General features: G+C 39.3%; 1 protein-coding gene across 3 annotated transcripts in view; it reads left to right on the top strand.

Annotated features, from left to right (window-relative positions):
- The window catches only part of Aatf (apoptosis antagonizing transcription factor), a 93,148-nt gene that overhangs the window by 11,520 nt on the left and 66,916 nt on the right, over positions 1-14,712 (top strand). Inside the window, exons 6-7 of one of the 3 annotated variants that reach the window (XR_015630141.1) lie at positions 8,032-11,309; positions 11,748-12,675. The exons of 1 other annotated variant lie outside the window; for it this stretch is intronic. Coding sequence is in view for 1 of the 2 variants with exons in the window: in XM_087569326.1 (XP_087425452.1) it covers positions 8,032-8,156 (125 nt within the window). In the remaining variant the exon portion in view is untranslated. Of the gene's footprint in view, positions 1-8,031; positions 12,676-14,712 lie in introns of those variants that run through there. One more of the 3 variants, XM_087569326.1, reaches the window with a different exon arrangement.

Here is a 14,712-nt window from a genome sequence, read left to right as displayed (position 1 = left end):
TTGTTTACTATATTTTAGCTTTAGTTTTTTAGGACAGAGTTTCTTTGGGTAGTCCTGACTGTTCTGAAAGACCAGGCTGTCTTATAGTCCACACTAGCCTGGAACTCAAAGAACTGCCTAAGTCTGCCACCTGAATATGACGTTAAAGACATGTGCCATCACCACCTAGTGAGTTCTGTTTATTTTTAAGTAGACAATGCATTCAAATAGTTTAAAAGATGGTAAGGAAAACTGGCATGGTGGTGCCTGCTTTTAATCCAATACTCAAGATGTATGTATTTCTTGCAGATTCATGAATTTTAGGCTAGCCTGATCTATAGATGAAGTTACAGGACAGCCAGGGTTGTCCTTAAAAACAACACCCAAACCAAAATGATAAGGACTATACTCTGAAACTCTGTACTATTGTCAATAACACAGACCCTTCTCTCCTTCCTCCCTCTTTTCTTATTTTTAATGGTAAAATTTTATTGAAATCTTATATTTCAGACAAAACCTTGAAGTGACTAATATAAAACTGATAGTTTAATGGAAATATTTGTCTATTATATAAACAACAATGAGTGCAAAGGCTTCCCTATGAGTATTATTGTTATTATTTTATGAAACAGACTCTCATATCTTTGTCAAACTCATTATCTCTATGTAGCCAAGGCTGGCCTTGAATTCCTGATCCTCTTTCTGCTTCCCAAATTCTGAGATTACAGGTGTGTGCCACTAAAGCCCAGTTGGCTCCATTAAGTGTATTTTTACCCCCTTTCCTTTCTGCTCTCCATTCTGTGTGTGTGTGTGTGTGTGTGTGTGTGTGTGTGTGTGTCTGATCCTGGTTTTTACATAGGTGTTAGGAATACACACTCCAATCCTCATGCTTGTACTATATGCACTTAAGTCTTCTTTGTTTTGTTTTTCTTTTTTTTTTTTTTTTTTTGGTTTTTTTTTTTTTTTTTTTTTTGGTTCTTTTTTTTTTTTTTTTTTTCGGAGCTGGGGACCGAACCCAGGGCCTTGCGCTTCCTAGGCAAGCGCTCTACCACTGAGCTAAATCCCCAGCCCCTGTTTTGTTTTTCTTTAGACAGAGTTGCTATGTAGCCCTGGCTGGTCTGGAATTACTGTATAGACTAGGCTGGTTTTGAACTATTAGTGATCCTCTAGCTTCTGCCTCCAAAGTGCTAGCATAACCAGTCTGTACCACCATGTCCAGCTTTGGCTCTACCATTGAGTAAAGTTTATAAAGAACCAGACCAAGGATGAGAGACTAGGACATTTACGATAGCAGATACTTTTCTCTTAACCATTTGGTATAGGTATTATACCCATCACATTGTGTATATATAGCAAGCCCTCTATCGCTGACTACATTTCTAGCTCTCCTCTTCCTCTACTTCTTTCTCTTTTTTTTTATGTAGTTTATGTACGTTTTGCCTCCATTTATGTCTGTCAGCACACAGAGCATCAGATCCCAAGCGACTATAGTGAGCCACCATATGGGTACTGGGAATTGAACTCACGACCTCTGGAGGAATAGCTCTTAACCTCTGGGCCATTTTTCTATCCTCTCTCTCTCTCCCACTCTCTTCTTCCCTCCCTCCCCCCTCCCTCCTCCCTCCGTCTTTCCTTTCCTCCCTCCGTTTTTTCTTTCCTCCCTCCGTCTTTCCTTTCCTCCCTCCCTCCCCCCTCTCTCTTCAGGGATTCTCTGTGTAGTCTGGCTGTCCTAGAACTCACTAGATAGAACAGGCTGGCCTGAAACTCAAAGATCTGCCTGCCTCTGCCTTAGATAAAAGGCAGGCACCATCATCTCCTTTCACCTCTCTTTCTTTCTTTTGTTCTTCTTTTTTCCCTTTTGGTTTTTTGAGATTGGGTTTCTCTATATATCCCCAGTTTTTCTAGAACTTGCCCTGTATACCAGATCCCATCTTAATGGGACAGAGTTTCTCTGTAGCCTTGACTGGACCTTGCTCTGTGGACCAGGTTGGCTTTATAACTCAGAGGTCTACCTGCCACTGCTGGGGTTAAGGGCCTGTGCCACCATGCCTTGGCCCACAATAAGAGATTTTAAATTTGTAATGAGTAGGCTGGGGGTTTTAGCATTCAAAATCTTCTTTCTTTTCCCTTCCCCTACTGTCTACAGGGTCTTGCATAGCCAGGCTATCCTCAAACTCTGTTTATAGCTGACAGTAACTTTGACAATCACTTAAAATTCATAAAAGACAAGAGAATATTTTTTACAAATAACAAATGAACATATGTCTCAGATCTTATATTAAAATCAGTTCAAGCTAGTTTATAATAACTTACGTATAAAACATAAAACTATAAAGTGTTTTCAAGACCACAATCTTCATGACCTTGGGTTAGCCAGTGATTTCTTAGACACCATAACACAAAATCAGTCTATGGGGCTAGAGAGACGGCTCAGTGGTTAAGAGCACTGAATGCTCTTTTAGAGGATTAAGGTTCAGTTCCCAGAGTCTGTATATAGTAAACCTTTGTAACTCCAGTCCCAGGGTGGATCTGGTGCCCCTTTCTGGCCTTTGCTGGAGTTGCAAGCTTGTGGTACACAGACATACATGCAGGTAAAACACCAAAGCAAAGTCTAAATAAAAACAAATAATTAAGACAAAAAGGTAAAGCCCAAAGAAGAAATTAGTGATTGTGCTGTCTGCATCAGAACCTTGTGTTCTGTGTTAACAGTGAAAAAGCAAGGTACAGATAGGAGGAAAGGCTTGCAAATCATGTTCCAGTCAAAAACATGCCTTTAGAATATGTAAGGATTCTCAAAACACAAGATGAAATTACTCATTTAAAACATGCACAGGTGCCAGCAATTTGGCTCAGAGGGTAAAGATGTCTGTCACCAACGCTGAAGGCATGCATTCAGTTCCCTGGGATCCAGTGCTGGAAGGAGATAACTTACTCCTGAAAGTTTTCCCTGACCTTCACACATGCACATGTATACACAAAGCAATAATGTAAAAAAATAAATAAAAATAAAGACACAGAAAAGGATTGGACAGAACCCTTACCAGAGAAAATGTATTATGGCAAATAAGTAGATGGAACGACATCTCACCCAGTCACGTTATGTAATGGGCACAGGAGATTCCTCTGGATTTCATTGGAGTGTGCAGAAACAAACATCTGACACCAACTTGGGATTTTCTTAGGTGGTTGTTGGTAGGAATGCAAAACAGTACAGCCATTTTGGAAAAACAGCTTGGGAAAAAGTTTTATTTCTAAAAATAAATGTAAGCATGTATTTAGGATCCAAACACAGCAGTCCTACTGCTAGATCTTACTAGAGAAATGAAAACATTCACACAAAGACTTGCACACAGACGTTTACAGCAGCATTATTCATAATCAGCATAACTGGAAACAGCCCAAATGTCCTTCAAACAAATTGGACAAATGTATAAACAAATTGTGGTACATTACTCAGCAATAAAAAAGAATCAATCTCAGTGGTATTATGCTAACTGAAAACCTCAAAAGGTTATTCACTTTAAAACTCCATTTATATGACATTCTGGGGAGTGTGGAACTATGGGGAAGAGAACAGCTCAGCGGCAGCCTGTGGGCTAAGGATGGGGGAAGGGTTTGACTACAAAGAGGCAGTCCAGCTTTTTTCTTTGTCTTGTATGAGTTTCCATTTTCCTCACCAGTAGCCTCATTTCCTTGAGAGTGTTTCCCACCTGTTTTCCACCCGCTTGCTGGTGAACCCTTCAGCTTGCCTTGATTGTGAACATTTTGCTTAGATTGAAGGAGGGGGTGTAAATAGTTGTGTGCATATTCCCAGATAACTCAGGAATATTTCTTATGGTAATGGATACACGATACAGTGTTTCTAGGGATAGAGGGATGATCTACATCAACCTACTTTTGCTTGAAATATATATATCTTTGGCACTAAAACCTTACCCAGAAGAGAATAATAGATTATATAAAGCTTCTGGATTTTGATGTGGGTTAAAACTGAAAAATGAGATGTCTTTAAACTATTTTTTCTTCTCCCTTTGATAAGTGATATAATGTGGTTTGGACACTCAGAGATTCCTGAGATTCCAGGTTCTGGTTGATGATTTACTGCAAAATTGCTTATAAATTGAAGTAGAAAATGTTTTGCAGACCTGGCAGCTTTCTGGCTTCACACCCATTTGTCACCCAGCATTTCCCTTTGTGTATAGAACAAGAATTAATTAGGCTGCACTGCAGGAAAAGTTTATGGCTATAATTTATATAGAATGAATTTCTTTTTAAAGAGACAGCATTGTTTTGTTATACCTACACACACACACACACACACACACACACACACACACACACATTTTATATAGGTATATATAAAATGTTTTGGTGGTGGTAGTGTTTTTCGGTTTTATTTCTGTTTTTCCTTAAAGCTGTATCAGTAAGCTTGAGGAGCACACATTCATCTTTCAGTTTAATGTGATATGGTAGTGGGATATAAGCTTTTGTAGTGATTGCTTTCTGATTGAACTTGGTTTTTAATTCGTGTGTACTGGAGAGCACTCAGGTGCAGGTTTGCACTTCAGATGACAGTCAGACTTGTCTGGTTTCCAGAGCTTCATATTCTCTCGGTCCTTGGAAGACTTGGGACTCTGTCTTTCATAGGGTCTTGCTCATTCAATTAATGTTTTCATAATCAATGCAAGTCAGAACTTGCAATTTGTTCCTGATTTGCACATTAAAGAGCTCCATTAATTAAGAATCCTGGTGTTTGGCATGTTCCCGCAGGATCTGTGCATTATTTACATGGTGAAAGTGTGAGGAGTGACTTCTCAGCTGTGCTGCACTTGCAGCCAGTCTTGCCTTCACACTCTCTTCTTTCTTTTCTTTTTGCTTATGAATAACAGTTGTTTCACAACTCATTGAAACTCCTTAGGGATACATTGTACCAACATAGGAACAAATGATCCAAATGAGAGGGCTGTGGAGGAAAAGTAGGAAGGGGAAATCCTTTGTTTAAAGGAAAAAACAAATCCTGAAAAAGTATGTAGAATTTATGTGGTTGGGGTTTTATGTTCTCTTACTTGACATGAAAGTAGGAAATGTGATAGAGTTGAATGGTAATTCTGTTTTCTCTCAGATTACCCCTTTCTTCTAATAGTAGTTGTATTTGCAAATGAAGTTGCTTTTTATAACCCAAATAAGCCTAGAAATGTAAAACCCAGCCAGCCATATGCTGTGTAAAGTGAACTTCTTCATCACTTTTAAGGGTGGTAGTAGCTTGCACCTTTAATCCAAGCTCTTTGAGGCAGAGGCAGGTGAATTTTTGAGTTCAAGGCCAGCCTGATCTACAGAGTGAATTCCAAGATAGCCAGGGCTACATCTTGAACCAGCCCACTCCACCCAAAAATAAAAATGAGGGGGCTGGAGAGATGGCTCAGAGGTTAAGAGCACTGACTGTTCTTCCAGAGGTCCTGAGTTCAATTCCCAGCAACCACATGGTGGCTCATAGCCATCTGTAATGGGATCTGATGCCCTCTTCTGGTGTGTCTGAAGATAGTGACAGTGTCATATACGTTAAATAAATAAATCTTTAAAAAATAAAATAAAAATGGGTGGGTTTTGTTGCCATTTCTGTGGAAGTCTTGTTCTAAGCGAGTGGTTGTCTTCATCGTGATGTTTGAAAGGTCTGTTGATTGGCAGCATGAAATAGGACCATTTCAGCCAGTTCCTCCTCTCTGTCTTATGTGGCTAATCTTACATAATTATAACACAGTTTGCTGACACTGCTGCCATCTTTTTCAATATCATAGGAAACTCTGAGGTGTCTGCTCAAAGAATGCAGGTATTTATGTATGTGAGATGAGCTTTTGTGTGGCCCAGGCCAGCCTTGCGTGCATGCCCAGCCTCTTACAGGTTCGGATCTCAAGAGTGTGCCACCATGCCTGGGGTTTCTTGGGATTTAGGGGACTTAATTCTTAGTTTATTTTGTACTTATGCCTCCTCTAGTCTTGAGGAAGGTATTTAACCTGGAATTCAGTATGAAAGAAATAGTGCAGAAGAGTGTAAAAGAAGACAAACGTTAGAGAACTTTGGGAACTTTCAGCTCTTAAGATCTAGGCACTAAACACAAGTAACTAGGCTATGAACAAGTACTTCTACTTAATCAGTGTCTTACCAGTCCTCCCCACTTAAGAAATTTGCCATTAAGTCATTGTTTTGCTGTTTTGTTTTGTTTTGTTTCTTTAGTGCTAGGGTTGGAGCCCATTGCTTTGTTCATTGTGCTACCCTGGAGTCACAGTTAACTTCCATTTAACTTTATTTTATGTGGATGGGTTTTTTGCCTGTATGTGTTCCGTGTACCACATATGTCAGCAGAGACAGAAATGGACATCAGAGTCTCTACCCTGGAGTTAGAGATAGTTGTGTGAGCTACCATGTTAGTGCTGAGAACTTGGCCTGGGTTCTCTGAAAGAGCTGCCAGTAGGTACCCTTAGCCCCTGGGTCATTTCTCCAGCTCCTTACTTTTAAGTTTTAATAGCATTAATAACCAAACCAGGCTACAGTACTATTTACAGATTACCTGGGTAACTTTTCGACATAATTTTCTCTTGATCATTATAATTATCAAATTTATACCTGTCTGAAGACAAGTGTGTACTTTTGAAAGTTTTTCTTTTCTTTTTCTATTATTTTAAAACAGCCCCAGTGCATCCCAGGCTGGCCTCAAACTTGCTTTGTAGCCATGAAAGACTGGAAATCCGATGCTGCTGCCTCCACCAAATTGAACTTAGGCAGTGCTGAGGGTCAAACCCAGGTGTTTGTGCACATTAGGCAAGCACTCTGTAAACTGTTAATGGCACATTTGAAATTTATAGTTGGAATCGCTTGTCTTTGCTTGTTTGTTTCCCTCCTTCCATTTCGAGACAAGTTCTAGCTATGTAGGCTAGGCTACTCTAGAACTTTTCTCCTCCTCCGCCATCCGAGTGCTGGGGTTGTTGGTGTTTGTCACCATGCATGGTCCCTTGTTGATTTTTAAATGTCTTTCATGTAGTTGGGTATAGTGGTGCATGCCTTTAATCTCTCTACTCTGGAGACAGAGACAGGCAAATCTCTTGAGTTTGAGGCCAGCCAAGACTAAAGAGCAAGTTCTAGGACAGCCAGGATTATACAAAAAGACCCTATTCAAAATGTCTCTTATGTCACATGGCTTGGTATTCTCAAATCTACCTCTTTCTGTCTCCCCAACCCCCAACAATTGACTAAATTTGAATCTGGAAAAATGCAAACTGATTCTAGTTTGAGAAGAGTCCTTTCTAACCCCTTATCCTGTTCTATATAAGCAAAAGCTTTATAGGTAGATAGCATTGAATTTTGTATATGAAAAATGTCACATCACAATGTATACACATCAGTCATTCAGTCTTTGCGAGGTGTTAGCCAGTGGGTTGAGACAAATGTTCCAACTCAAATCCTTTCTGTTGTTCTCATTAAGACTTATAAAATACAGCAATATGAGCAAGAAGAAATCAAGTAGGATGCTTTGAGAATGGAGATCATTCCATTTATTTTCATCTTAGTATTTTATTGTATAGTGCAATGCTATATAGCACTACATTCAAATGTCATGAGAACAGTCTCTTTGGTTCATTCTACTGTACCATTCTTCCAGATAGGGGAGTATGTACAAAAGCCTCATTTACGTTCGTATAGCAGCCTGTAAAGTAGGTGCTGAGGACTGCTGTACAGATGAGGACATCAAGTGGTGGGGAATAAAGTCACTTGACTGGTTAGAGGTAAAACCAGGAGCTGATTTTCTTCATTCACCTCAGTCCTTATTCTTGATTACACTATCCAGTCACTGTGGGGATAGTTAATCTTACGAGCTATTCAAAGAAAAGATGAGAGAATACATATAAATAAGTGCCAAAGCTTAAAGAATTGACAACAGAAAGGAGAAACATGGAGATGAAGGTGTTATCAAGATAGGTTTGGGTAGAGACCAATAATAAAAGGTCTCACTGATTTAAAAGGAGGCCTTGAGTGTGTTGTTCTTGTCTTGATTGATAGCAATGGCCGCAAGCAATCCCTTCTTCCTGCCTGGCATTGAAGACTTGAAAAGAAGAGCAGCAAGTCAGTGGACCAAGCTGATTCTGCCCCAAGTCTTCGTCATCGTCAACACTATACCACCCTGAGAGGGCTAGCAGCAAGGGAGGTAATCACCACACTGCTGAGGAGGATATCGTGAAGGACCATGACATGCAGGAGGATATTGCTACACTGAGCATTATTGCTCCTTGCCTAGAACCCTGGCCTGGAACATCATGACAGACAGACAAGTGATGGTGCTCTAGAAGAGTAGTATTGGAGATGACTGTATTGACCTTAGTGGCGTCGGGGGTGTGGTAGAGGTAGATGTTGCTGGGCTTGGTGCAGCATGGCCTGGGATATTCTCAGTACAGCTAGAAAATTACATTGATAACACTGCTGTGGCAGGGCGAGGACCTGCAAATGTGCTTGCCAGGGTGTAGCCTCAGCCAGCTGCTGGGGAGCTTTATCCCTGGGCCATAGGTGAGTAGTACATCACTCTTGACATCCAAATAGCCAACCTGAAGGTGTCTGCACTGAATGAGCAAAACCGTGCCATGATTACACTACTTTTGGTGGTGTTCTCAGGAAACCAGATTGACTCTACTCTAACCAACTTCCTGCTCTTTGCTGTTGCCATCGTAACAAGTGGAGGGAATGTCACAAATGCCACCATTTATAAGATACTATTGACCTCAACTCTGGAGACTATGGTTGACACCCTGGACATCACTCAGGAGCAAATCACTCCACAGCTGGGACTACTTAACAGCTCACTGGCAACAAAGACAGTGATTTGGAGCTTACTGTGAAAGAATGTTTGATTAGATTGGTGAAGCCTTCACTCTCTTGTCTCTCTGCTTTGGACTGTTATGCCAGCAGACAGAATATCGGATGCTAACAGGATGGATCGTCACAACCCTGCACTATCCAACGGTTCAGAGATTTCCCCTGGCCTGCACTCTTTGATCTTTCCATGCTCAAACTGGTTTTGAAGTGGGCTTGCTTTGGACAGTATATTGCTGGAGGGCCAGCTGCTGGTGGGCATTGGGTAGGGTAGGGGGTTGCCGCAGAGAGTTTTCAAGATAGCAGAATTTCTTAATCTTTTGTATGCTGCCCTTCAACTGACCATCAAAATAGGAAGGGATGCTACCGTGCAACAATACCAGGGGTTCATACTGTCCAATTGAAGACAGTCAAAGGCAAGTGGGTTCAAGAATATACTGTACAAAAACTGTGCCTGCTAGGTTCCCAGTCAGCACTGGTCCTGACCCAATTTTGGAGGTCATACACAGCCTCCCGCTGCAATGTAGAATGGTAGCAGCTACAGGTTACTACCTCCAAAGTTCTACCTCCAAAGCATCACCGTACATGTAGAAACCACTCAATCTCACTCGGTTTAATTTAAAAAAAGAAAGAAAGAAGAAAAAGATAGGTTTGGAGATCTTACCATTCTTACAACTAGAGCTAGGAATACCCTCTGTCCATAGGCAAGTAAATAGGTATGGTTTTTTTTTCTCTTGAGATTTATTTTATATGTATAAGTGTGTGCCTGTACTTGTGGGTGTTTGTGGGTATGTATGTATGTGTTTACATCACGTGTGTCTGGTAACCTGTGGAAGCCAGAAGAGGGAGTTGGATCTCCTGAAACTGGAATTACTGATAGTTGTGAGCCAACATGTAAGTTCTGAGGATTAAACTCAGAGCCTGCTGAGCCCATCCGTCCAACCCCCTGTTTTTTCCTTATAAATGCAATATATATCTATTATATGAACTTTGGAAAAAGCTTAACAAAATTAGTCAAGTCTCCCCTAATTCTAGCAGTTAGCTAGGTACTTTTAAGCTAGGCATTATGCTGTAAGCATGCAGTTCACATACTCAAGAATTAAAGGCAGGAGTACCACAAGTGTGTGTGCTGGGGTTAGAGTTAAGGACCTTCAGTATTTTGCTATGTGGTTTTATCTTTATCCTAGATGTTTCTTCTATATATATATCGTTAGAAAATAGGAACTTATTCTAAATAGTTCTGAACTCTGACTTTTTTCCATGTAACATGACTTTTTCTGTGTGTTTCATGTTCCACAGCATTATTTCTAACTACGGTGTAGACTTTCATCATACGGTAGTTTAACCACTTCTTTATAGTTGGACATTTGGATTGTTTTCAGGTTTTCATTTTCCTAAGTGGTGAACAGAAATCTCTGTTACTGAATCTCGCATTCAGGATCACCTTGTTACAGAAAATAAATCTAGACGTAGAATCCATGCATTCTTCAGGATAGATGAAGCTTAAAGCCTTTTTATCCCTATCAACCAAACTGCCCTCCAGAAAAGTTTTATTAGTTTACACTCTTGCCTTATTTATATTAGCATCAGTTTTCTATCCTGTCAGCACTGGGTATTATAATTTTGTTTCATCTTTGCTGCTTTGATAAGTGGAAAATGGTGTGCATATTTTAATTTACATTTCTTTTAATTTACATTTCACAGTATTTAATGAGGGCAAGCATTTTCTACCTCTAGTTATTGGTCCTTGTTATTTCCTTTGTGAATCAAATAAGAAGAAATTTAAACTGGTTCTAGAGATGGGTGCTTTTCTTGTCAGTCAATCTCAAAACTACCTCTTACTCCTCCTAGTTACTCTCTTCCTTCCCCTCCTCTTCTTCCTCCTTCCCCTTCCACTTTCTCCCCTCTTCCTCTCTCCTTCCTCCTTTCTTTCCTTCTTTCTCTTTCTTTTTCTCCTACGGAGACGGGCTTTCATTCTGAGGCCAGGTTGACTTTGAACTCAGGATTCTCCCACTTTAGCCCTCCCAAGTACTACGACTAATATGTATGTCATCACACAGGTTCCCGGTTTGACTTTAATCTGCATCTCCTTTTTGCTAGATTTTTTTTTTTTTTATTGCTACAGAGAATAGAAGAAGACACCTTCCTTAGGAGGGTAGGTAGGTAGGTAGATAGGTTTTGGTTTTTTTGCTTTGTTTTGTTTTTTGAGACAGGGTCTCTGTGTAACTTGACTGTCTACTCATTATATAGACCAGGCTGACTTCAAACTCACAGAGAGCACTTGCCTTTGAAGTGCTGGGATTAAAGGTATGCACCACCACATCTGGCTATTCTTCTTCTTCCACCTCCTCTTCTTCCTTCACCCCTCCTCTTCCTCCTTTTCCTCCTCCTCATCTTTCTTCTTTTCTAATTAAATTTTATTTTATGTGTCTAGATGTTTGCCTGCATGTATGTCTGCATTGCATGTGTGCCTAGTGTCCATAGAGGGTGTTGGATATCCTAGAACTGAAGTCACAGACAATTGTGAATCACTGTATAGATGTTGGGACTCAAATCTGGATCTTTTGGACGAACAGCCAGGGCTCTTGGTCATTGAACCATATCTCTGACCCCATCTCTTTATATTTTTGAAGATATTTTTATTTGTTTGTTTTAGATTCTTGCTAACTTGCTATACAGCTCAGGCTGGCCTCAAACTTGTGACCGCCTCAGCTTCCTGAGTTCTCAGATTATAGGCCCTGCCAGACTTTGCTTTATTTGATCTTCATTGCCTTTTTAATAAGTCAGAAGGGCTAGAGAAATGGCTCAGCAATTAAAAGAACTTGAGGCTCTTTACAAGACTGAAGTTTGATTCCCAACACACATGCTGGGCAGCTTATGACTGCCTGTCTCTCCAGCTCCAGGGTATCCAGTGCCCTCTTCTGGCTTCTGTACACCTGTGCATGTGGCATACTATAAAGTTTCTAAAAAAAATTTTTAAGTCATAAAACTTGTTTGTTACAAAAACATTTTTCCTAACAAAACTGAATATGCTTCTCCTTCTTCAAATAACACTGAAATATATACTGTGGAATATGACAATTCTTTCTGTTTTCATTATTTTCTCTAGAGATAACTGTTCTTTTTTTATTTTATTTTATTTTATTTTTGAGACAGGTTTTCTCTGTATAGCACTAACTGTCCTAGAACTCACTCTTTAGACAAGACTGGCTTCGAACTCAGAGATCTACCTGCCTCTGCCCCTGCCTCCTGAGCGCTGGGATTAAAGGCAGGAACCACCACTGCCTAGTGAGAGGCATTTTTAACAAATCTGTTCATTGTACATCTTTTCATCTGAAAGGAATGAAATAATGACATCTAACATTAAATTCTCTTTAATCAATAATTTCTATCAGTAAAAATGTAAGATAAGGGTTGGGGATTTGGCTCAGTGGTAGAGCGCTTGCTAGGCAAGAGCAAGGTCCTGGGTTCGGTCCCCAGCTCTGAAAAAAAGAAAAGAAAAAAAAAATGTAAGATATACGTGAGCTCATCCTTGGGTGTCCTGTATTTGGTGTATATACCCAAGCCCTCTTTCTTTGCTCTTTTTGAAATAGTTTGTTAATAACAATCATAAGACCATGTTGCTTGCAAATATTTAAGTATGACTTTTTAAACAACGAGGGCATTTTTTAATGCAATCATCATCATTTAGCCTAAGCAAGCTAATAGTCCTAGCGATGTAATGTGCTTTTTCTTCTTCGTGGTTTGGTTTGTTTAAACCAAGCTCCATTTATATGTACCTTTTTCAGCTGTTACATAAGAACATTTCTGATTAAAATAAAATTAAGCAGTTCCTTGCAAGTGGGCAACAGATTTTTGTATCTTTTTCAACTTATTACAAACAGTGCTGAAAATACTTTTTGTACCTATCTCTTTGCTTTAAAATTTCTTTCTTTATGATTAATTTCTAGCTGTGGAAGGAAACATGCATGTGTATAATCCTGATGCATTTTACCTGACTGCCTTCTGCATGTGCAGAGGTTATTAAACTCTGATCTGTTGTGAATGCAGACTTTTTCTTAAATTCTTGACAGCATCAAGAATTATCAGAAAAAAAATTTTATATTATTAATATGTATGTATATTTTTGTAGTATTAGGGATGGAACCCAGAGTTTTACATGTTCTAGGATGGTGCTATACCTATGAGCTTCATCCCTAGGCCAAGAAATTGATTAAGGAGAGTTTGATGTTAGATGTCATTTATCACATTTTTTTAAATGTCTCAGTAGTTTTACTTTTTTTTAAGTATAACTTTGTCTTTTTTTTTTTTTTCCCCCGGAGCTGAGGACCGAACCCAGGGCCTTGCGCTTGCTAGGCAAGTGCTCTACCACTGAGCTAAATCCCCAGCCCCTTAAGTATAACTTTAAGCATCTTGTCTGTGTGCGGCTATTTGAAATTTTGAGATTTATTATTCCATTCCTTAGCACAGCCTTTTCAAAATACATGTATTCCTTTATCTCTTCCTAGTGAGACTTGGTTTTTGTTTTCAATATTTGGGCTTCCTTTTATTTTCCTACATTGTGTTTTCAATTGTGGGGACCAAATTAGGATGAAACATTTTAGTAGAGTCTCACTAGTGTTTTCTTATCATGTGGTGATATTGAAATGGGAAATTTTGCTATGCTTGAGTAATTAAAGGTTTTGGGAGTTGGGGAGATGGCTTGGTGTTTAAGGGTGCTTCCTCTTCTTACAGAGGAACCAGAGGAACAGAGTTGCCATCGTTGCTGGCTTAAATTGCCTTCAATTCCAGCTTTAGGACCTCTTATGCCCTCTTTTGGCCTCTTACACGCATGTGCACCTCTTCCACATATACATAAACATATACACAATTAAATTTATCTTAGAAGAGTATTTCTGTAATAATTTTATTTTAAAATTTATGGTAAAAATGCTGCAGAAAAGAAGTCACATACTGAAATTAATCAGACCCAAAGACTTAACAGTTCAGGAAACTTCTGTGTAGTTAGGATGGTCATTTAGAACGAAAGCTGGGGAACTTTGTATCAGATTTTATATAAAATGAAGTACTAGTTAGCTTTAAATAAGCATTTGGAGGACAATGGATGTACTTAGAATGTATAATAATATTAAATGAAGTTACATAATCTTGGAAAGAAAATATTTAAGGTAATTGTTTAATTTGCTAGAGATTAAACTCAGGACCTTATGCATTCTAGGCAAGTGCTGTATGGCTAAGCCATGCTCCCAGCAATTTGGTAACTGAAATTTGATTGCACTTGGTTCCCTGTGTAGTTTTGCTTCATAATCCAGAAGAATGCATTAATATAGAAAACAAAACTTCAGGGGCTAGAGAGGTGACTTGGTGGTTAAGAGTGCTCAATGTTGGGGGCTGGGGATTTAGCTCAGTGGTAGAGCGCTTACCTAGGAAGCGCAAGGCCCTGGGTTCGGTCTCCAGCTCCGGAAAAAAAAAAAAGAAGCAAAAAAAAAAAAAAAAAAAAAAAAAAGAGTGCTCAATGTTCTTCCAGAGGACCTAGGTTCAATTCCCAGCACCCACATGGCAGTTCAAAACTGTAACTTCAAATCCAGGGAATCTAACAGCCTCATACAGAATACATGCAGGCAAAACACCAGTATACATAGGATTAAAGTAAATAAAGCGAAATGAAAACTTTAGGTGTTTTAAAGCTCAGTGATTTTTTTTTTTATATTAAAATGGAGATAGAAAAACAGTTACTGGAAGGATTTAAATGAGGTAATGGAGTCTCTTCTTAGGGTATATAGGCCTCTGGCCACAGTATTTGTTTCTTCTTGTAAAGATTATATGAATAAATATTAGATTATATGTTCAGTTATTTGAAGTCTTGAAATTAACAAA

The sequence above is a fragment of the Rattus norvegicus genome, chromosome 10 (genome assembly GCF_021556685.1).
Source record: "Rattus norvegicus strain SHRSP/BbbUtx chromosome 10, alternate assembly SHRSP_T2T, whole genome shotgun sequence".
Taxonomy (NCBI): Eukaryota; Metazoa; Chordata; class Mammalia; order Rodentia; family Muridae; genus Rattus; species Rattus norvegicus.
Note: the sequence above shows the minus strand (reverse complement) of the source record. Positions and strands in the feature narration are given on the sequence as shown.